This window comes from Gobio gobio (assembly GCF_949357685.1).
Source record: "Gobio gobio genome assembly, chromosome: 5".
Lineage (NCBI taxonomy): Eukaryota > Metazoa > Chordata > Actinopteri > Cypriniformes > Gobionidae > Gobio > Gobio gobio.
The window spans coordinates 5,596,153-5,619,639 of NC_137101.1; the positions used below are offsets into that span (position 1 = coordinate 5,596,153).

The following is a 23,487-nucleotide window of genomic DNA, read 5'->3' on the forward strand; positions in this document are numbered from 1 at the left end:
AATTGGCTCATTAGTAATTAGTTTCACAGTCTCAGGGAAGATGGTAAAATATTCAGATTTCATCTCAAACAAGCATCTCTAATAAATGATTAGCATAAATATGACGCAGCTTTGTCAGTTCAGCTTCTCCTTTTTTTTTGCATTTTTAATCACATTAGGCGGCCGATCTATGTGTGTGTGTGTGTGTGTTATACACATATTCACTAGAAGCTTGTGTCATTTCCCCCAACACCTTTTACACTGCGTCATTGGATCATTCTTATGCAGATTTTGATGTGCATTTAATTTCCTCAGCTGAAGACGTGCACGAACACAGTCATTACTGATTTACGGCGATCTTGTTGCAGTGATAAAATCAATAATAGAGTTTCAACACAATACCATGTAATGATTTGACCTGTTTTCATTCTGTGCATTGGCCACTAGAGGGAGCGCTGTACAAAAATATGTGCATCTCAGAGTCTCAGAATCTCAAATTGACCAGTGCATGAAAAACCATGACCTGTAAAGTCTTGCCTTAAAGGGTTAGTTCACCCAAAAATGAAAATTCTGTCTTTAATTACTTCCCCTCATGTCGTTGGACACCCGTAAGATCTCCGTTCGTCTTCGGAACACAAATGAAGATATTTTAGTTGAAATCTGATGGCTCTGAAAGGCCTCCATTGGCACAATGCACTTTACACTCTCAAGACCCTTAAAAGGCACTAAAGACGTCGTTACAAAGTCCATCTCACTACAGTGGTTCTACAATAACTTTATGAAGCGACGAGAATAGTTTTTGTGCGCAAAAAAACCCTAAATAACGACTTATATAGTGATGACGATTTCAAAACACGGCCTCATGAAGCTTCGAAGCGTTATGAATCAGTGAGTCGAATCATGATTCGGATCGTGTGTCAAACTGCTGAAATTTGGCGATTCAAACTGCTGAATCGACTCACTGATTCATAACGCTTCACTATATAAGTCGTTATTTAAGTTATTTTTGCGCACAAAAACTATTCTCGCCGCTTCATAAAGTTATTGTAGAACCACTGTAGTGAGATGGACTTTGTAACGACGTCTTTAGTGCCTTTTAAGGGTCTTGAGAGTGTAAAGTGCATTGTGCCAATGGAGGCCTTTCAGAGACATCAGATTACAACTAAAATATCTTCATTTGTGTTCTGAAGACGAACGGTGGTCTTACGGGTGTCGAACGACATGAGGGTAAGTCATTAATGACAGAATTTTCATTTTTGGGTGAACTAACCCTTTAAAGCCAGATTTGACCAGATCAGTCCTAAAAATGTGTTGTGAAATTCAGCGATAAGGTGTTTTATAAATGCATCTTCTGTCCCTGTTGTATTTTCACAGCTGCCTTAATGCCTGATGATGCTGCGCTTCTGACCCCGGGAAGGATGAGTCAGCGTGGGAAGGAGGCGGGGCTACACACGCCCAGTAAAGACCTGCTCACAAGCCCCTCCCTCAGCCCGGGCGTCAGCTACAGCCACGGTAAGAGGACACACACCACACTCAGATTTCTCCCAGAAGTCTCTATGGGCGGAAGGCTCTGCGGTGTGTTTGGTCGAAACGCTTTAAAGGCCGCATCGGCATGAACGTGGAAATCTGATCCCAGACCAGTTCAGTTTACAGGTTACAGTTCCCCTGCTTTGAGGGGTAGAAAATCAAATCACTTTATTGTCATTTACACCATAAACACAAGTGCACAGGTGGTGCAGTCTTCACAGCAAATATAGGATATATACACATGTTCAGTAGTAAACAATATTCAATACAACATTATAATATACACTGAGCAAGAGGACATAGTTAAATCAATAGTCACGAGTACACAGATGTTATTACATGGTTCTAAAAGGTTGTGAAAAGGACAATAAATCATGCATAATGGGACCAGAAGCATTTACTAAGTCAGTGTCTAATGTTGGTTTTCACCACTAGAGGCTGCTGAAGTGTCATGAAACCAGACCAGAACACACAGAGTGTCCAAGTATACATATATGTGCAGTCTTTTATTGTTTAGTTTCTAGTCAACACAATTCTTAAATTCATGGACAATCAAGGAATGGTAAAATTGCAATTTGGAAATGTACAGTCGTTTACACCTCGCTATCTCATATGCGTAAATCTGTTTAAAGGGAGCATAACACACACAGTTTCTGCCAGTCTCATTTTAATCTTGCATCCTTCATAACTCTGAAGAGTCTTTAGTTTTATCATATTTATAAAAGACAGATACGCTGTACCGATTCTTTCTGAAAACAGCCGAACTCTTGGAGGCGTGCAATGGGCGGAACTAAAGAGTCACAAGCACACACACACACACACACACACAATACATCATCGCATTATCCCTGGATAACTTAAGATTCACTATACATTCGTGTTGTTTACATTATATGCACTTATGTGCCAATTGCCAACAAAACACAGACATTTGATGCAGTTTCACTCACTGCCATGACAGGGAACAAACACACACACTTGCAGAACTCAGTTGTTGCTCCGGGAAAACAAACTGCATCCACGGTTTCCTTAACGCTGGGATATTTGGGAAGCTGAACAAGGTTATCTTTCCCTCACGACCAGAAACACACTTTTTTGATTTGACATTGTTGATTTCGTGGTCTAAAAACAACATGCCAGCGCTGCCGACGGCTCCCATAACCTGAGCAAAGCTTGTTGTTGACGCTCTTGCTCTGGTTGATGTGTGTGTGTGTGTGTGTGTGTGTGTGCTCATCTGGGAGAAGTGCCCATACAAGGAATTCCGCCCTTTATGACACCATACAAGGCCATACTCGAAAAAAACTTTCTGAAACTTGTTTGAATCCTGAAGGAGAGTATTTGGCACAGAAATACTCCCAACTGTTATATGTCCAACTCAAATTTTGGCCATGTTTAACGTGAGAATCCAACTCTTTAACTGTGTAAATAAGTCAGAATGCATGAAATAGCATTAGACCACCCCCACCCCCCTTTAGGCACTTTATTTAATATTTTTTCACATTATTCATAGGAGAATTAAACACATTGTTCCCCTGTGAATAATGTGAAAAAATATTAAATAAAGTGCGGATCACAGCTGTATTGTAGAAATTTTCTGCAGTGAATTTTTCTGGCTACACTCGCATTATATCACTCCTTCATTGACCACATTCAAATCACCAGACTTTGATATATTATGTTAATCTATTAATTCCAGTTATTGAGACCTGGCAGACTAAAATAAATCCACCTATAATGAAGCTTAAGCCACATGAGGTGTTCAATACGGTGATTTAATTATTTTAATAACTGTTGAATATCAATAATTATGTATGTATTTGCATGGCTTGACATTAACTTTTTTGCTCACCAGCCACTGTGGCTAGTGGTTTTCCAAAGTTACTAGCCACTCCGCATTTTCACTGGCCACAATTTGGACATCCATACCATGGGGAAAAACAGCCATATAGATATTTTTAATATTATCTCATAATTTGTCAGCAGGTTTATTAGGCTGCTGTCACTTTAAGACCTGACACACGGATCCTTTACACTGTTACACATGTGTTTTCTTTCTCAACTGTTTACATTCACTTAAAACAGAACTGACTGTGTTTACGTGAATACTCACCAAGACCAGCATTTTGACATTATTTTGTGTGTATTTGACTGTTTAAGTGCGATAAGCAGCGATAAAGAACTTAATTTAGTACTGAGAGGCGGCTTTATGTGCGCAAACTTTGGGTGTGAGCACAAAATCTGCATGAATTTATGTGCAATAAGTGCAATCCCACACCAAAAATCAAGCCCTGTAACACCAACAATATTCATCCGGAGCAAATTAAACGAGTGAGTGAGTGGAGGCGGGTTTGTGTGTCACGCTTGGAAGCGTTTCAGATTTTTCAGTATTGAAAAATCTATATTTTTGACTTTATCATTTCAGATGCCTTTTTAAAAGACTACAATTCACCCTTCGCCGGGAGTTTGATTGACAGGTGATCTGACCAATCATAATCCGCCATTCGCTGAATCTGCCATTTTTGTCCGACAAAGCAGTCGAGAGGGTTTGTAGATTAACGTCGGTGGCTAAAGCGACCTGTCACCACACATTAAAAAGCCACAAAATGGTATTTATTGTTTACATTTCTTTAAGAAATGACAAAATTTTTGAGTTGAGTCTTTGTTTTATATTAAAAGTAACCTGCACTGTCCTGTCTGTAAATGCGTAGTCAGTATCCTCTTTGCTTTGCGATGTGTTTTTCACTGCGTGGGAATGTGTGTGTGGTGTGAGAGCGCGGCTTGTTGGACATAGCAACAGTAACTAAAGGGGGTGGGTCTTTGCAAACAGTCAATTGAAAAATATATATAAAATTCAACCCGCTAAAGTGACTAGTAGGAGTGACTGCATTACACGCCACTTCTGAAATGCACCCGCATTTGGCAGGTGTTTATGTCAAGCCCCATATATTAATAATAATTTTGTATATGTATGCTTATATTTATTTATCATATACAGTTTTGAAGTTCATCTAAAATCTAGTCAATCTAGTAAAGTGATGGCAGACCCTGACAGTCTCACATAGGTCAAAGTTTAAGCTCACTGTGATGTTATGTGGAGTGTCCATGTGATCGCCGTAATCCCTGTGTCATTTACAGCCACCTGTGATACACACACACACACACCAGTCTCACATCTCTACACCGCAGTTATTAACGCTGCCAGAGGATTTGGCTTTTATAATGATGATTTTAATCTGATTAAATGCACCAGGTTCCTGTTTGTAGAGCTCAGCGTGGTCCCTGATTCGAGCGCTCACGTTTGGAGCGTCATATGTGTGGCGTGACGGTTGTTTTCCATTGTTCTGGAAGGCTAGACGCTGACACACACCATCACCTTTGAGTGCGTTCGGACCCTCTTGCATCATGTCAGGTCTCCATAGCAACAGCAATTGCATCTCGCCATCCTTTTGAAAACCCATTCAGCCTCTCGTTTATATTCTCGGATGAATCACAGTAGTTTGGGTGTGTTTGGATGCTTACAGATGTATAATAGAAAGTTTCATTGTGAGTTCGTCTCGCAGATGTGGGCCACGTTTCACTCAATTATTCAGAGCCGTTAGCAGCAACCCGACACGAGACGCGCCCGAGCTTTCTCCCGGTGAGAGCGCACCCGGAATAGCATCAGTACACCAACTGAGATGCGCACAAATCCTCTTTACTGGCCTTCTCGCTCTGTTAGAGATGAGAGCAGGTGTGGTTGGCCTGGATTTATTGGATTACAGTCCACGGGAAATGGGGTTAAAATGCACAGCATGCAGCTCAGCCAATCAGAAATTGCTTTACCTACATGTTCCGTCACTGTGGCCAATCAGACGCAGGGTAATTTACATATGGGAGGTCGGCTGTGAGCATGCTTTTCACATATCGTCTAGTCTCTGGGAATATTATGGCAGTTCTGTGGACCAATGAATGTTTGATCATGAATGGAGAGGGTTTGACGTGAAACGTTTTTGTATGAATAGCTTGTATATTAATCTTCCTGCACACAAGGCAAGTACTCTAATGCTTAGTGAGTGCGTGTTTAGTATAATTAAGTCATGTCGTTTGTATAGTTGTATCCTCCTTTGCTGGCATTGGTACCTGGTGAGAACAGAATTCAAGCTTTAGTGTACATTAGTGAATCATTTAAATGTAATTGAAAGTGATTTTGTGGTGGAGTATTTCAACTGATGAGATTGGTTTCTTGAGGACGCTAGTTGTCTGGCCGGTCTGACTCATAACGCTTATTTGTTAGGCTGGTAATCCAGGCTCATGGCCAGGTTGCATAAGGCTTCTAGTGGCTTCCAAAGCAGAAGACTTTAGTACCGTTAGTGGATTGACCGGGTCTCAAGCCCATGGTGTCGGAAAGCATCGTATTTGTTGCGATTGTTTATTTTATCACTCTTATATTTGCTCTGCTTTGTCTTGGTTCAACCAGCGTCGTGAGGTGCATCCTGGGATGCTTTTTAAACAATATTAAGTTCAAATATAATATATTAGTCTTCACTATTTATACAATACATCTGTTCTGTTGGTTATTCGCTGATTTTACAGACCATTTTTCAATTTATCAGTATCGGTCAATATTGCATATATCAGCGTATATTAGATAATTGTGCTTGCTCTTTTTCCCTATTTATTTTAATTACCTTTGCTGTCATCTAAGGATCATCAATTGTCTGGCTATCACCAGACCAAGCTCAATTTAAGATTGAACATTGGTCTGGGGAGTCTGCTCTGTATTTTCTACTGCACAAGAGGCGTGATCAACAAGCATAATTCAAATGACTCTGTATGCAATTGGATAGTCCTTCAACCAATCAGACCACAAGAGGCGTGATCAACGGGCAACGACCCATCGCTTCTCTATCCATCATCGTGTTAAACCCACGAATAGTCTGTGATTGGTTCCCGCAAAAGTGTAACAGAAGCAGTAGAAATGAATGTACAGGTTTCCTGAGTTGTATAATTCCAAATGAACTATTTGGCTATTGAACTACACGTTATTTTGACAGGAAAATACAACAAAGAATATCGTTTACATGTAGTGTGTCTATTCTGCGTGGTATGTAAGACTATCACTCGCTCTCTTTGCGTGTCTGTGAGAAACAGCGCTCTAAGCAAAACGACGGCGAGTTATGCATCTTCACGCTGCGGTATGTCAAATACAAGTACGCTGCAAAACCATTGAGCTGAATTGAAATGGTACAGATCGCTTGGCGGAGAGCGAAACTCTCAGGGCCCTATTTTAACGTTCTGAGTGCTTAGGGCGTGTCCGAATCCACTTTTGCTAGTTTAACGATGGAAAAAAATTGTCAGTGCGCTAGGCATATGGTCCAAAAGGTTTGTACCTAGTCTCTTAATGAGTCATGGGTGTGTTTTGGGCATAACGTGCAATAAACCATCTCCCATTCCCTTAAAAAGCCAGTTGCGCTTGCACTATGGCGGAATTTGCGAGCGGAAAGGATAACGCTTCTCCAGAGAGGAATCTTTTATTTTTAATATTTGGCATGTTTGTGTGCTGCTGCGCATCCCTGTGTGTGTAATAAGCACGTGCGTTGTGCACCCGCCTATAGGCGCATAATACTAACACACCCTTTAAATATCACCAAAAATACAGTGCTATTGACTTTAGAGCAGGTTTTTGTTGGTCAATGGCGCAGTCGTTTTCAGTTCCTCAAAATAGCAACACGCCAACAATGCGCCTGAACACACCTGGTTTTCAGACCAGCATGCCCATGGGCGAACAGATGAGCACGAGTGCATTTGCTATTTAAACAACCTGGCGCTGGAGGGGAAAATGAGAACTGTTTCCGGCTGAAATGGCAAAAAACACTTGCGTCAGTGTTCAGCGAGTGAAAATATATCTTTGCTAAACTTATTCTTAGCCTCTAACACACACACACACACACTGACAAGTAAAATAAGCCAATGGCTAATGATAGACATTATTTAGCCGCCCAGAGTAATGCATATGCGAGTGATTTACTCGCATTGTAGAGGGTTGATCATGTAAACTAGTCAATCACTAGTTACAGGTTACGTGCCACAAGCGCAATTACACAATCCTCTGAATCATCTTTGTGAATAGTACAGTGGTCTGAATCATTAACCGCTCGACTGCTGACACTACGCTAGTTCAGTTTAACCTGCTGAGTTACTCATTTAGTTGAGTGGGAAAGAGTTACAAACCGTAACTGTTTTTTTGTTGTTGTGGAGATCAGTTTCACATGAGGAATACCCACACCTGCTCAGGTTACTAAACACTCTCTCACACACTGTTGCAGGGAATGAAGCACAAAACAAGAGACAAAGGCTTTACGAATTAAAGGAACAGACTGCACTCAAATACAAAGCAGACATCAGGTGGCTTTTTATGGAAAAGATTAACATGCTGTTGACCTCGGGTGTTTTTCCACATAGTTTATATGTGTGTGGGTCAGATGGTCTGACATCCCCCCTCCGCAGAGGATAAACAGATCCCCGTCCCCAGAGGAACGTCTCCAGAGCTATGGCTGCCGTCATCAGCGCACAGCTTACGGCTCAGAGCTATAGTGGGCATGTTTTCACCCATCTTTGGCTAAAGGAACATCGCCTGGCGAGTTTGATTGTGCTCGCTAGCTTTACGGATTACCAGCAGAGATACCGGCTGAAATTAGCCGTTGGCTCGCCTCCCATATCACTTCATTCAGAGACACAGTCGGCCCCGTAAAGACTCTCCTGATCGGCACAAGACCAAATGGCTAGAGTGCAGTAAACAAATAAACAGTCAAATTATTCTGACCTGAATCCGATGGACGGACTGAGATAGACAGACAGATAGACAGAGAGATAGACGGATGGACAGACATAGACAGACAGACAGACTGATAGATAGACAGACAGATAGACGGATGGACGGACATAGACAGACAGACAGACTGATAGATAGACAGACAGATAGATGGATGGACGGACATAGACAGACAGACAGACTGATAGATAGACAGACAGATAGACGGATGGACGGACATAGACAGACAGACAGACTGATAGATAGACGGATGGACGGACATAGATAGACAGACAGATAGACGGATGGACAGACATAGACAGACAGACTGATAGATAGACAGACAGATAGACGGATGGACGGACATAGACAGACAGACAGACAGACAGACTGATAGATGGATGGACGGACATAGACAGACAGATAGACGGATGGACAGACAGACAGACTGATAGATAGACAGACAGATAGACGGATGGACGGACATAGACAGACAGACAGACTGATAGATAGACAGATAGACGGATGGACGGACATAGACAGACAGACTGATAGATAGACGGATGGACGGACATAGATAGACAGACAGATAGACGGATGGACGGACATAGACAGACAGACTGATAGATAGACGGATGGACGGACATAGATAGACAGACAGATAGACGGATGGACGAACATAGACAGACGGACTGATAGATAGATAGATGGATGGACGGACATAGACAGACAGATAGACGGATGGACAGACAGACAGACAGACTGATAGATAGACAGACAGATAGACGGATGGACGGACATAGACAGACTGATAGATAGATGGATGGACGGACATAGATAGACAGACAGATAGACGGATGGACAGACATAGACAGACAGACTGATAGATAGACAGACAGATAGACGGATGGACAGACATAGACAGACTGATAGATAGACGGATGAACAGACATAGATAGACAGACGGATGGACGGACATAGACAGACAGACAGACTGATAGTTAGACAGACAGATAGACGGATGGCCGGACGGACATAGACAGACAGACAGACTGATAGTTAGATAGACGGATGGCCGGACGGACATAGACAGACAGACAGACTGATAGTTAGACAGACAGATAGACGGATGGCCGGACGGACATAGATAGACAGACAGACCGATAGATAGACAGACAGACCGATAGATAGATAGATAGATAGATAGATAGATAGATAGATAGATAGATAGATAGATAGATAGATAGATAGATAGATAGATAGATAGATAGATAGATAGATAGATAGATAGATAGATAGATAGATAGATAGATAGACAGACAGACCGATAGATAGATAGATAGATAGATAGATAGATAGATAGATAGATAGATAGATAGATAGATAGATTGATAGATAGATGGACAGATGGATGGATGGATGGATGATGGATGGACGGACATAGATAGATAGACGGACGGACAAACGGGCGGAGATGGACGGACGGACGGACGGACGGACGGATGGATGGATGGATGGATGGACGGACGGACGGATGGATGGATGGACGGACATAGATAGACGGACGGATGGATGGATGGACGGACATAGATAGACGGACGGACGAACAGACAGAGATAGACAGACAGTCAGGTGAATGGATGGATGGATGGATAGAGAGGTAGGTTGGTCGGTAGAGAGAGATCAGTCTGGTTGTGAGCTCCTTTAATGGAGGTCTTGGGTTGTTAAATGCCACTCAAATGAAGCATCACTTCCATTCAGCTCAGGGTAATGAGCAATAGGCTTTGAATTATACATCCACCAGAGCATCTTAATTAGTTATGTTAATTAGGGCATCATTCACAGCCATCCTGCTCCCTCATCCATTTGGCGCTCCTGGTTCTTTTTTTGGTGCGACTGTTGCCTAGCAACTTCAGAGTGACATCAGCAGACTCTGGGAGGAATGCTCTGATTGGTTACGACGCCCAGTGTGAGTTCTGACTGGATGGAGAAGAGATGAATCTGGAGTGTTTGAAAGCCTCTTAAACGGCTTTATCCTCTACTTTGAGTCATCCGGAGCTCTTCTCCAGTTCATTGACCAAAAACAGCCTGAACTTACACAAGCTGTACTGAGAAACAGGCAGAGCTTCGCTTGAATTCCCAGCAGTCTCTGCCTCCTCCTGTGAGTTTCCTGTTGACATTTCACTCCAAACAAACAGCTTCTAATTTGACTTGATCATCACTTTCCCCCTTTGGATCCCCTTTAGTGTGACTAGGATTGTTTAGGACAGCTTGTTAGTGCTGTTTTGCATACTACTATCGTCATAGTTGGGTTCAGGGATTCAAACTAATTCCCCGTACTCCGATTTACGTGGCATCTTTGACTGGATTATGAAGATTTTGACCATTATGCATATGTGTATGTAATTAGTGGTGCTTGCTCATGTAAGTTTAGGTTTCACCATGTTATGTTTCTTGTTGTCTGTTAGTTGAAGGCAATGCTAGCATGTAAGTGTAAGACTGTGGTCTGTAACATTATTTTAGCACAGTATAAACCTCTCAGATTTGCGTTTAATGAAAGGCCTGTGATGGTTTAGAGTAGGGCTGGACGATTAATCGAAAAATAATCGAAACCGAAACCTCTAACCAACGTTTTTTTCCCTCGTCGGTTATTTCGTTTATAGTCACGTGACTCCGCCCGTCAGTCACATCAAGTGCAGTTTGCAGGCACACAGACAGAGATGCAGGAGCAGTTATCTTTGATTATAGATGCCCAGAATCACTATAGTAACTGCATGTTTTACACAGTTTATACAGGTCAGTTAATTGCCGTTCTTCTAGCCTACGTGCTGACACACACACACACACACACACACACACACACACACACACACAGAGAGAGAGAGACGACGCGCGCAAGCCCCGAAGCCAGATCGCTTTCACCTATCTCTGTATCCATCATCCATCCATCCATCATCCATCCATCCATCTCTGTATCCATCATCCATCCATCCATCTCTGTATCCATCATCCATCCATCCATCTCTGTATCCATCATCCATCCATCCATCTCTGTATCCATCATCCATCCATCATCCATCCATCTCTGTATCCATCATCCATCCATCATCCATCCATCCATCTCTGTATCCATCATCCATCCATCCATCTCTGTATCCATCATCCATCCATCCATCTCTGTATCCATCATCCATCCATCTCTGTATCCATCATCCATCCATCTCTGTATCCATCATCCATCCATCCATCTCTGTATCCATCATCCATCCATCATCCATCCATCTCTGTATCCATCATCCATCCATCCATCTATCTCTGTATCCATCCTCCATCCATCCATCTCTGTATCCATCATCCATCCATCTCTGTATCCATCATCCATCCATCCATCTCTGTATCCATCATCCATCCATCCATCTCTGTATCCATCATCCACTCCATCATCCATCCATCTATCTCTGTATCCATCATCCATCCATCCATCTCTGTATCCATCATCCATCCATCCATCTCTGTATCCATCATCCACTCCATCATCCATCCATCTCTGTATCCATCATCCATCCATCCATCTCTGTATCCATCATCCATCCATCTCTGTATCCATCATCCATCATCCATCCATCTCTGTATCCATCATCCATCCATCTCTGTATCCATCATCCATCATCCATCCATCTCTGTATCCATCATCCATCCATCTCTGTATCCATCATCCATCCATCTATCTCTGTATCCATCATCCATCCATCCATCTCTGTATCCATCATCCACTCCATCATCCATCCATCTCTGTATCCATCATCCATCCATCCATCTCTGTATCCATCATCCATCCATCTCTGTATCCATCATCCATCCATCTCTGTATCCATCATCCATCCATCTCTGTATCCATCATCCATCCATCCATCTCTGTATCCATCATCCACTCCATCATCCATCCATCTCTGTATCCATCATCCATCCATCCATCTCTGTATCCATCATCCATCCATCTCTGTATCCATCATCCATCATCCATCCATCTCTGTATCCATCATCCATCCATCTCTGTATCCATCATCCATCCATCTCTGTATCCATCCATCCATCTATGTATCCATCATCCATCATCTCTGTATCCATCATCCATCCATCCATCTATGTATCCATCATTCATCCATCTCTGTATCCATCATCCATCCATCCATCTCTGTATCCATCCATCCATCTATGTATCCATCATCCATCATCTCTGTATCCATCATCCATCCATCCATCTATGTATCCATCATCCATCTATCTCTGTATCCATCATCCATCCATCCATCTATGTATCCATCATTCATCCATCTCTGTATCCATCATTCATCCATCTCTGTATCCATCATCCATCCATCTCTGTATCCATCATCCATCCATCTCTGTATCCATCCATCCATCTCTGTATCCATCATCCATCCATCTCTGTATCCATCATCCATCCATCCATCTCTGTATCCATCCATCCATCTCTGTATCCATCATCCATCCATCCATCTATGTATCCATCATCCATCCATCCATCTATGTATCCATCCATCCATCTCTGTATCCATCATCCATCCATCCATCTATGTATCCATCCATCCATCCATCTCTGTATCCATCATCCATCCATCTCTGTATCCATCATCCATCCATCCATCTCTGTATCCATTCATCCATCCCCATATACATCCATCCATCTCTGTATCCATCCATCCATCTCTGTATCCATCCATCCATCTCTGTATCCATCCATCCATCTCTGTATCCATCCATCCATCTTTGTATCATCTATCCATCCATCCATCCATCCATCTCTGTATCCATCCATCCATCTTTGTATCATCTATCCATCCATCTCTGTATCCATTCATCCATCCATCGTCCACCCATCCATTCCTGTATCCATTCATCAAATCATCCATCTCTGTATCCATCCATGAATCCCTTTATCCATCCATCCATCTCTGTATCCATCCATGAATCCCTTTATCCATCCATCCATTTCTGTATCCATCCATCTTTGTATCATCTATCCATCCATCCATCTCTGTATCCATCCATCTTTGTATCATCTATCCATACATCCATCTCTATAACCATCCATCCATTCCTGTATCCATCCATAGACGTGTGTTGCGTCTCTGACAACACGCGCGCTCTTTCCCCTGCGTCCTCACAAAGCTTTGTAAGATTTGTATGTGTTTTAAGGCCTGCCAGTTTAAACATTAAAGCGATTTTAGACCATCAGGTGTGTGTTATGTTGAACTAATGCCTGATATATTGTGACAAACAAACACTCAGACAGAAGCTCGCACATCACATAGATTGCGTGCAGAGAGGAGCGCAGAAACTCAGTGTCAATGCTGTCCTGTGACTAAAGTAAAGTCACTAAAGTAGCTCAGAAACTCAACCGTTATAGCATATATTTTAATACCTTTGAACCGTTTCCTTCAAGTATTTAAAAATCACAAAGAAATGCACTTTTTCATTAGAAAAAAAAAATCCACCTTTTAATAGTAGAAAATATTCACAGTAAAAACCTTATCAGGAACTTACTCAAAAACCTTATGAGGGCAAAACATGGAAAGCAAAAAAAAAAGCCAAATAAATGTTTATTAATCGTAATCGAGGTTTTTATTTTTGGTCAAATCGTTACAGCCCTAGTTCAGAGTGTGATCAGGGTGGATGTGTGTGTGCCTGATGGCCGATGGCTTGATTCTGTTTTCACCAGCACTGTCGGCAGAGACGGTTTGAGAAGGAGGCGTGTGTGTGTGTGTGTGTGTGTGTGTGTGTGTGTGTGTGTGTGTGTGTGTGTGTGTGTGTGTGTGTGTGTGTGTGTGTGTGTGTGTGTGTGTGTGTGTGTGTGTGTGTGTGTGTGTGTGTGTGTGTGTGTGTGTGTGTGTGTGTGTGTGTGTGTGTGTGTGTGTGTGTGTTTTAGATATTCTGCTACGGTATCCTTCATAAATCATTCTCTCTGAACGATCTGCAGTACCTCAGAAAGAGAGACGGAGAAAGAGAAAATCAGATCTGACTGAAAATATAGAAACATGATTCACAAACAGCCATAAAGTCAATCTGACACATGCATGTTAATATGTTTTAAGTCATATTTCAAATTTTTTTTTGCACACACACACACACACACACACACACACACACACACACACACACACACACACACACACACACACACACACACACACACACACACTGTCTGACATTATTTTCATGACATTTAAGCACAAGCACAATTTTCACTTCCATAATGCATACAAATCTCATTCTTAACCTTAAAGGTCCCATGGCATGACATTTTCATTTTATGAGGTATTTCAACATTAATATGAGTTCCCCTAGCCTGAATATTGTCCCCAAGTGGAAATAAATGTTGATCGGTGTAAACCCGAGTTCTGGCTGTCTTTCTCTGCCTTTGAGAAAATGACAGGCCAGACTAGCCAATCCTGAATTCTCCTGGTTTGACGTCCAAGCAGGAACGGTTTCCTCCCTTTCCTCCGCCCAGAGAATCTGGCACGCCCATACAAACGCTCGAGAGATCATGGGTTGTGAACGAGTGAACACTGGCAGTTTCTCAGTGTTTGGATGTACAAATGAAAACAGAAGTCTTTTTTCAGTTCCTTCTGATCTGTGATCAGTGATTTCTTATGTGTAGCTAATTATTTATTATTCGTGCACACACTGCGGCTTCTCTCTCTCCCGACAGAACGGTGTTTTCTATCTTGTGAGTCAGTGTTTTTGTACGTCCTTGTCGCGTCTATCTGTTCTTAAATGTGCATACAGTCGGGAGTTTCTGCTTAACATCGGCAGAGCCACATCTTTAGAGATAAACCTCACGCACGCCGAAGCTCGGCCTTCAACATCCCCGACCCCCAGTACCAGTGATGCGCGGGTCAATGTATAAACAACCCGCACCCGACCGACGTTTTCAACTAACCCGCCCGCAACTCGGACCGCAAAAAAAAAAGAAGAAAATATTGTACCCGACCCGCTTCCTGACCCGCATTTTTTAAAAGTAGTAAATGCTCATCGTAGCTCATTGGGCCATTGAGAAAATGTTTCAGGCCCTGGCGTGGTGTGCTCAGAGGTGCAGCAGCGAGAGCAGGCAGCTCTTGAGGCGGCCCATCATTTTCCATTTCAGCTCCAGATGCATATTATTGATGAACGCGATGTTTATGTTTCGACCCGGCTTGAAGAATTCATCAGCCCACATTTGGAAAACATTTGGAAAAGTGTGAAAGCCCTTAGGAGCGCAAACTGTTATTTTTCTGAATGCTGTATGATATAGCCTAGTGTTATGTAATACAGGCTTGATTTATTCATTTATTTCGTTTAATTTTCTTAACAATTAAGATGCTGCATGTGTTTATCCAGTCTAATCGAAGTGTGCGTCTCTCCCCCGACTTTCCCAACAAAAATCCCGCCCCCTCTCAGAAAATACATAAAACTGACTTTAAATGCGTTTAAAAGTAGCCTATTAAAATGGTACAATGGCATTGCTCAGTTCAACGTTTTGGGAAATCGGGCATTTTGTCCCGCGTCAGCATTTATTCAAAAGTTAATAACGCTCAACATTCAAAATGTAAATAAGGATTTATTGACGATCCGACCGACCGTGACCCGAATATCATTAAAAATATTTTTGGATGACTCGTAACCGCGGGTAACCGCGGGTGGCCGCGGGCACCCGCTCATTTTGGATCAACCCGCGCATCACTGCCCAGTACTGCATCTGGCCCACAGCGGAGGCACCAAACGCAGCGTGAGATTAAGCAGAAGGGGGGTAAGCGTGAGGGTATCCGGCTAGGCTAGCCAGCTTTCCCCACAATAAACTGGATTACATTCGATTACTGCTGTTGTCTTTGTTTGCCGCTGTGTAAGTTACTCAATGCGCGTCACTGACGCTTTTCATATGATTGGAACATATCTAGAAATAATGCTTTAATCAAACTTACTAACTCGTTCATCTCGACAGCTGTAATGGTACATTGCATGTGATACAAAGTTGGTAGAATAATGATGAAGACGGATTCGGCGTGACTGGGACTCGTGTTTATTCAGAACTCTCAGATACAAACACAATAAACTCGCGCTGACTGACAGCGCTCTCATAACTCAGTAGTTACTATAAATAACTTTGTTAGCAGTCGCTCCGTCTCCGTGATGTCCGGTTCGCGAACGAATCATTCTTTTGAATTGGTTCTTTTTAGTGAATCGAACCAGTTCACCAAATCGGACTGAATCGTTCTAAACGTTTCGCGTCTCGAGTCAGCGCTGATCCATAATTTACTAAAGTTACTAACTTTCTGACATGAGTGACAGCCCCTCCGACTAGAAATAAACGAATAACCTGAAGTATATTCTAGTAACTACAACAGTTCACCCTGAACTGAGACATACTTAGAACTGATGAGAAGTGAACTCAGGTCCATCCGTCTCTCTGGCAGCAGCTCGTGCGTCGTAGACCTCGTTAAACCACGCCCCCTCCGCTCATTTCAAATGCAAAGATGTCAGCCAATCACAACAGTGGGCGTTTTTACTGAAGTCTCACAGCAGACACGCCTCTTGAAACAGGGCAGTCAGCCACAGGGCAAACAGCAGTATAGACAAAATGGCTTTTATTTCTAAATTATGACATTTAATGATGTAAAAATCATACTAACAATATAAGTACACCTCAGGAAACACTATAAAATAATAGAAAAATGCCATGCCATGGGACCTTTAATACTATAATGTGAATATATATTATTTAAATGGAAAGGTATTTATGAGCGTCCTATAATATCTCATTTATGCTGATTTAATTCAAATATCATGGTACCATTGACAATACTGAGAATTTAAAAAAAGTATGTATTTATCCACCCATCTCTGTATCCATCCATACATCCATCTCTGTATCCATCATCCACTCCATCATCCATCCATCTCTGTATCCATCATCCACCCATCCATCTCTGTATCCATCATCCACTCCATCATCCATCCATCTCTGTATCCATCATCCACCCATCCATCTCTGTATCCATCACCCACTCCATCATCCATCCATCTCTGTATCCATCATCCACTCCATCATCCATCCATCTCTGTATCCATCACCCACTCCATCATCCATCCATCTCTGTATCCATCATCCACTCCATCATCCATCCATCTCTGTATCCATCATCCACTCCATCATCCATCCATCTCTGTATCCATCATCCACTCCATCATCCATCCATCTCTGTATCCATCATCCACCCATCCATCTCTGTATCCATCACCCACTCCATCATCCATCCATCTCTGTATCCATCATCCACCCATCCATCTCTGTATCCATCATCCACTCCATCATCCATCCATCTCTGTATCCATCATCCATCCATCCATCTCTGTATCCATCATCCATCCATATCTGTATCCATCATCCACCCATCCATCTCTGTATCCATCATCCATCCATCTCTGTATCCATCACCCACTCCATCATCCATCCATCTCTATATCCCTCATCCATCCATCCATCTCTGTATCCATCATCCACCCATCCATCTCTGTATCCATCATCCACCCATCCATCTCTGTATCCATCATCCACTCCATCATCCATCCATCTCTGTATCCATCATCCACTCCATCATCCATCCATCTCTGTATCCATCATCCACTCCATCATCCATCCATCTCTGTATCCATCATCCATCCATCTCTGTATCCATCATCCACCCATCCATCTCTGTATCCATCATCCATCCATCTCTGTATCCATCATCCACCCATCCATCTCTGTATCCATCACCCACTCCATCATCCATCCATCTCTATATCCATCATCCATCCATCCATCTCTGTATCCATCATCCACCCATCCATCTCTGTATCCATCATCCACTCCATCATCCATCCATCTCTGTATCCATCATCCACTCCATCATCCATCCATCTCTGTATCCATCATCCACTCCATCATCCATCCATCTCTGTATCCATCATCCATCCATCTCTGTATCCATTCATCCATCTCTGTATCCATCCATCCATCCATCTCTGTATCCATCATCCACTCCATCATCCATCCATCCCTGTATCCATCCATTCATCCATCTCTGTATCCATCCATTCATCCATCTCTGTATCCATCACCCACTCCATCATCCATCCATCTCTGTATCCATCATCCATCCATCTCTGTATCCATCCATTCATCCATCTCTGTATCCATCCATCCATCCATCCGTCAGATCCACCACATATATCATGCAGTCAGGTCATGAAACTGAAAAGAGGTACAGGTGTCTAGTGACGTAACGGCTCTAAGCTTTTTTCTCCACTGATTGTCAGTGCCGTCCAAGAATCTGAGCCGGCGCTCTTTCTCTCTCTCACTCTCACACACAGACGCTCTAGAGCGAGAGGGAGGGAGGGAAGGAGAGAGAGAGGGAGGGAGGGAGGGCGGGCTGCAGTGAGTAACAGTGAGAGAGCCTGTGTGTTTTCAGAGCGCAGTTGGTCAGCTGTAGTACTAGCAGCAGTGGAGTATGTCTGCGCGTGTGTTGGTGTGTTTGTGGTGACCGCAGCAGCGCCTCAGCCTCGTCCTCCTCAGGGTGAGGCCGCCCCACACCCGCCCTCATGATGAAGCAAGAAGGCATTCTGGGCCGCCGCCGGTTCTCCACCTGTGGAGGAACCATCTCGGGCCGCCCGCCCCATCCTGACGGACGCAAACTCATACGCAACGCCTCGTTCGGGGGGTACAACGAGCTCTCCGTCTGCTTGCCAGGTGGGTCCATCTCAACAGCCTGGTGGGAATCAGGAAACTTTTGCATGTTTGATTTGTTTGGCAGGCAGTTGTGATCACGTTCCTCCGCTTCTGTGCCAGGATGGGTTACAGTGTGAACGATGAGTGTAGCCGCAGTCTATTAAGTTTTACAGTTTTGGCCACTTGATTCTGTCGCCTGTGAGTGTGTGCGTCTGACTCTTGACTGCCCTCCAAACTAAAGTGCATATATTAACTGACAGCACATTAGCATCTGTTACTCATTGCATCTCTATCTGTCGAGTGTGTGACGCACCATGTCTCCTTCAACCTTCAATGGCACTTCCTGCTATTTAACGCACATTTTTCAGTTGTCAGTACTAGGGAGTCGTAACCATTTGGGTTCCACTTAACGTCTTTACTCTTATTTTAATCATTAAAGAAGAATTTATCCAAACTATGCACTCAACAATATACCAAACAAAAATGTCACACATTTTTTCTTTTACTAATATATTGAGTAAATTAGAATAAATTATTTTTTAATTATTAAAATAATAATAAAGTGAATAATTTAAACTAAAAATAATTTACTAAAATTGAATTTGTGTGGGTGTGTGTGTGTGTGTGTCTAACATCTAACATAAAAGTTTGTATTTACATATGTGTGTATATATATTATTAACTTTATATCTATTATATACATGTCTCTGTGCGTGTGTGCATCCGTGCATGTGTGTGTGTGTGTGTGTGTGTGTGTGTGTGTGTGTGTGTGTGTGTGTGTGTGTGTGTGTGTGTGTGTGTGTGTGTGTGTGTGCGCGAGTGCGTGTGTGTGTATCTAACATAAAAGTTTGTATTTACATAATGTGTGTATATATTTTATTATCTTTATATCTATTATATACATGTCTCTGTGCATGTTTGTTTGTGCGTGTGTGTGTGTGTGTGTGTATCTAACATCTAACATAAAAGTTTGTATTTACATATATGTGTATATATATTATATCTTTATAACTATTATATACATGTCTCTGTGCATGTTTGAGTGTGTGTGTGTGTGCATGCATCCGTGTGTGTGTGCGCGTGTGCGCGCGCGTTTGTGTGTGTATCTAACATAAAAGTTTGTATTTACATGTGTGTATATATTTTATTATCTTTATATCTATTATATACGTGTGTGTGTGCGCGCACGTGTGCACGTGTGTGTCTGTGTGTATGTGCACGCGTGTGTTTGTGTATATACGTTATTATATTTATATATATTTGATGGGTATATATAATGTATACACACACACACACACAGAGACATGTATATAATATATATAAAGATAATAATATATATATATATGTATATGTATGTATAATATGTGCATGTGTATATACATTATATATACCCATATAAATATAATAAAATATATATACACAGTTACATACACATACATTATGTAAACAAACTTTTATGTTAGATGTGATTAATCGATTGGACAGCACTATTTTGTTTTGCGTGTGTATGTGTATATATATAAACATTTCTATTATTTTAATAGTTAGGGAATCATTTATCCTAAATTGTATTTAATTCTCACAATTAAGTAATTTGACTCTGTAAAGGTTTTGTTTATTTCCAGTTTCAGTGAAGAACTTGTCCAACTCGCTGATAAATTTGATGGATAAATGCGATTTTGAATCTGATAAATTTCTTTATTTATAGTATTTTACTGATGCATTCTGTCTACATTGACTGAAGATGAATGCCCAAGAACCAAATGATTCGGTTCCAGTGTTTTGGTTCTCAGAAACCTCATTTTGATGGTTTGCATTAGGGTTGGAATTGCATAAATAAGTATTGTTTTTGCTTTGTCGTCTACTCAAGGTCAGTAGATCGAGCTGTTCAGCAGGACGCAGATGTTTCTGAGTAATTTCAGCTCTCATAGTGAGTTTGACTCGTGTCAGTGCGGCCTCCGCTCCATTTATCCCTCATGATTATGACTTTAAGAAGAGAGGGATGCATTAAATGCTCTTATTTGCTCTGGATGTACCCGATGCTGCCAGATGCCAGTCTTCGTTTAGTACGCTTCAGAGATGGTGCTTTTATATTTTAATACTCACATCTGTACGCTTACCCGGCATTTTCATTATCGTTAGCCTTTATTTAGCATTTTAATGGAGTCCATTGAGCAGAGATTAGCTAATGGACCCAGAGTGTATTGCATTTGTGCAAATCTTGTCTGCGGGTCACGTTCACCTGTGTGAAAACCAGCAGAGTTTGCTCAAAGGGTAATGGCTTTGATTTAGTGAATCACTCAAATCTGGCTTGATGTGTCATTATAGTGGATAAAGATGAAGAGCTCAGCGGTGGAGTATTTTTTTGTGTATTCATTTTCTTATTAATTTTATCCATAAGCATAGCTAAACTGGCCCGTTCAGAAATGAATCACATTCAGGGCTCGACATTAAGCTTGTTCACGTGCTTGTCCTTCGAGTAAAAAATTCTATTTTTTTTTGTGTGTTGTAAATACATTTTATTCTGAAGCAATATTCTCACCAGTGTTCAATCAGCTTTGACATATTTAAATCTGTATATTTGTGATATTTTTACCTTTTATTAAGAGCATTTTCCCCTAATCTTATTAAATATAGGCTATGCTTCAGCTTTCCTTTTATATTCTTAAATTTTATCATTAAATTAGAAGACGACACTATAGTCTGTTACCAATCAGATTAAATAATTTACACTGAAAAATTACAAATGCATTAAATAATGTTACATTTGTTTCGATTTCTCCTCGAGAGGCTGCGCGAGCGTCAACAGCGCAAGTTCGTTATACATAATATATTAATTTTCCAGTATCGATCGCCACTTACACTAATGAATGCAGAATCATTATTGCATTTTGGTGGTTCCCTAGTTATTTTTTGTTAATGATGTTTTATCAGGATACTTGTCCGGTCAGGCAAGTAAAATTCTCTTTCATTTGCCCCTTAAAAAAATCCACTTGTCCCGGACAAGCGGACAAGCGTTAATGTCGAGCCCTGACATTTCTTTCGAAGGAAAACATATTTGCAGAATGAATGAACTTCTCATCCCAAAACGATTTATGATGGAATTTGTCTGTGTTTTTATTGTGTAAAAATCATCACTATTGCGCGCAAAATAATAAGGCCTAGATTAAGATTTATTAATAATAGATTTATGCGGATTCTAAGCAATTTAAATAAATTAGCATTTTGATAATAAAATATATGGAAAAAGTTAATAAATTACGCCATGGCTTTTATGCACAAAAACCGTACCCGTTTCATTTATGTATGACTGACAAATATGCATCACATTATGTTTATTATTTAAAACTGTAATCCCAAATGGATGAAAATTTTATATGCACTTATTTTTTTTAATGTGTCTTATGCCACACCAGCTACATTTATGCTAAAAGGTGTCTGCAAATCATTTTACTTTAGTAATGTTTTCAAACTCAGGGCTTTATTTTTATCCGTTGGGATTTGATTGGATGGTGAAAAGTGTCCTTGGAGACATCAGCTGACAAGGAAAGTTGTTTAAGTGATTATATGTTAATGACATTTTTTTTAAATTCGAATAACATGCATTTTTTGCAACAAACTATTTTGATTTCATGTCCAGTACATTGACCTTGCCCTGATAACAAACAGCTTTTTAATGACGGTAAATGAAGTGGACAGAAGCAAACGCTTGATTGTCTTTTAAGGTTATTATTTTGAATGCTATATTTTACTTCCGGAACAAGTTGAGCTTTATCACCTCGCAGATGCATTTTTCACCCCGCCGCTCCGAACGAGACAAGTGAGTCTCGCTGCGAGGATCATCTGCACTTTACTGTATGAGTCGGCAGATTAGCACAGATGTGTGATTATTAATAGATGGCGTGCACAAAAACACAGGTGCGTCTCCCCGTCTTGACACCTGTGTGCTGACCGGATGACTCGCAATAACTCTCCATTTGTCTTTATGCTGCAGGATCGTTGTTGCGTTATACTTTATTAAACTGATGTATGGTTGCTCGTATTAAGTGTCATACGGAATAGCTTGTCTCTGTTTCTAGACGATGCTCTCTGCCCTTCATTTGGCCTAAGTCTCCATGAGGGCGACCGGGGTGGAATTACACCCTCCGCTGCTGGTTTGCCGTAGTCAAGGACGCTGCAGGAGTGTGGAAATATCGGACGCGTCACTGTCTCACTGCAGAGAAACACAAATACACAAGTAGACCATTAATGCACTATGTTTATTAGGGCCATATGCCCTTTTACATCAACATCTTGATTTTGTTTTTGGGATCTGGTAGAATAGATTCAAGCTTGCATGTTCAAAAACACCTTCTTTTTTTTTACATTTAAAGCTACACTGTGTGATATTTTTCCCCATCTAGCGGTTAAAAGTTATATGACC

General features: G+C 41.5%; 1 protein-coding gene across 4 annotated transcripts in view; it reads left to right on the forward strand.

Annotated features, from left to right (window-relative positions):
* Positions 1-23,487, forward strand: part of osbpl8 (oxysterol binding protein-like 8) — a 126,513-nt gene that overhangs the window by 60,639 nt on the left and 42,387 nt on the right. For 3 of the 4 annotated variants that reach the window (XM_079816853.1, XM_079816852.1, XM_079816854.1), the window contains one exon: positions 1,354-1,491. In XM_079816853.1, coding sequence (XP_079672979.1) covers positions 1,354-1,491 — 138 coding nt within the window. Of the gene's footprint in view, positions 1-1,353; positions 1,492-5,355; positions 5,536-18,807; positions 19,086-23,487 lie in introns of those variants that run through there. The other variant, XM_079816855.1, reaches the window with a different exon arrangement.